The 1,185-nt window shown below is 54.3% G+C and overlaps 2 protein-coding genes across 2 annotated transcripts in view; both read left to right on the top strand.

Moving 5' to 3' along the window:
* CFAP70 (cilia and flagella associated protein 70) overlaps window positions 1-667 on the top strand; it is a 27,419-nt gene extending 26,752 nt beyond the window's left edge. Inside the window, exon 26 of the mRNA XM_009320220.1 lies at window positions 641-667. Coding sequence (XP_009318495.1) covers window positions 641-667 — 27 coding nt within the window. The remainder of the gene's footprint in view (window positions 1-640) is intronic.
* A 163-nt stretch (window positions 668-830) lies between these two features.
* WDR90 (WD repeat domain 90) overlaps window positions 831-1,185 on the top strand; it is a 27,314-nt gene continuing 26,959 nt past the window's right edge. The window contains exons 1-2 of the mRNA XM_009320219.1: window positions 831-846; window positions 1,010-1,133. Coding sequence (XP_009318494.1) covers window positions 831-846; window positions 1,010-1,133 — 140 coding nt within the window. The remainder of the gene's footprint in view (window positions 847-1,009; window positions 1,134-1,185) is intronic.

Below are 1,185 nucleotides of genomic sequence, written 5' to 3'. Positions count from 1 at the left end.
AAAACCTCTGCACGAGCGACTTGGTGTTCGACCCGGGTGAGGAGCCGAGACCGCGGGGTGGCCGCCGGTTTCCCTTGTGACTTAAACCCAGCCTGGATGGAACCCGTGGGGGATTAAAGCCGCTCTTGCCGGCGTGACGCCAGCAGGGCCGTTAGCCCCGGCGGAGCGCCAGCCTGGGTTACTCTAGCAGCGGGATAGGAAGCAGAGAGGGCCAAATAACGCGGTGCGATGTTAAGTTTCATGTGCGCTGGCGAATACAATCTCCCCACCTCCGGAGGGAAGCGTCCTCTCATTTTCCAGCTGCAAAAGTGAATGATAAGAGCAAAGTTAAATATCTTACCAAGGTTAGAATTTTTTTCGGGGGAAAAAAATTAAAGGAGTTACCAAGCCTCCCTTCTCCAAGGCCCGTGCTTTGATCTGCTGGAAGAGCCTGCGGTTTTTTTGTCTCGGAAATCTTCCAACCTACTTTTTTTATCCACCTGCTCAGCGTGGCAGAGAGACTTTGGTCAAAACCTTCGTTTCTGCCTTTCTTTTTTCGTGCTGGAAATCTGCCCGAACCGCCCGGCCTGCTGGAAAGCATCAGCGAGGAGGAAGTTATAGATGCTGCTGTCGGATTCCTGAAACTTGTTATGTCTTGAAGACTTTTCGTGAAGCTACAAACGCGTGAAGGGAAGAAGATAAGAAAACGAGAACGGAGCCTTAACACAGATCACGTGAAACTGCTGAATCACTGCACAGAAAACTAAGTGAATCTTGGGCCTGGGGGATTTATAACTCGATACCAAGGGTTTATGCCCTGGGGTCTTTTGCGGAGATTGAGAGTTTCGGGAATGTTCCTGTGCAAAGGTGTGTTAGTTCGTTACAGGCCTCGGGGTTGTAATCTTTGTTTTTCAGGTTGTTCTCAAAGAGGGAAGCGGTTTGTGCCCGTGTCCCACGGGGCGCACGAGATTTCAGTCGGCTCCACGGGCCTCAGAGCTCACTCTCTGTCTCTGTATCTCTGCGCTGCCAGGTGTGACCTTCTCCGAGGCCCAGCAAGCCGACCTGGCCTGCCGCGGGGTCGCTCCCATGCCGCGGGAGATGGCTTTCCCTGTGCCGAAGGGGGAGAAGTGGCACGACCTCTACGACTACATCAGGTATGGCCGCTCCCGGCTGCGCTCGGACCCCCCGTGGGTCTGAGACCCCCCC

Source organism: Pygoscelis adeliae, unplaced genomic scaffold, assembly GCF_000699105.1.
Source record: "Pygoscelis adeliae isolate BGI_AS28 unplaced genomic scaffold, ASM69910v1 Scaffold853, whole genome shotgun sequence".
Taxonomy (NCBI): Eukaryota; Metazoa; Chordata; class Aves; order Sphenisciformes; family Spheniscidae; genus Pygoscelis; species Pygoscelis adeliae.
This window is presented reverse-complemented; position numbering and strand designations above follow the sequence as displayed.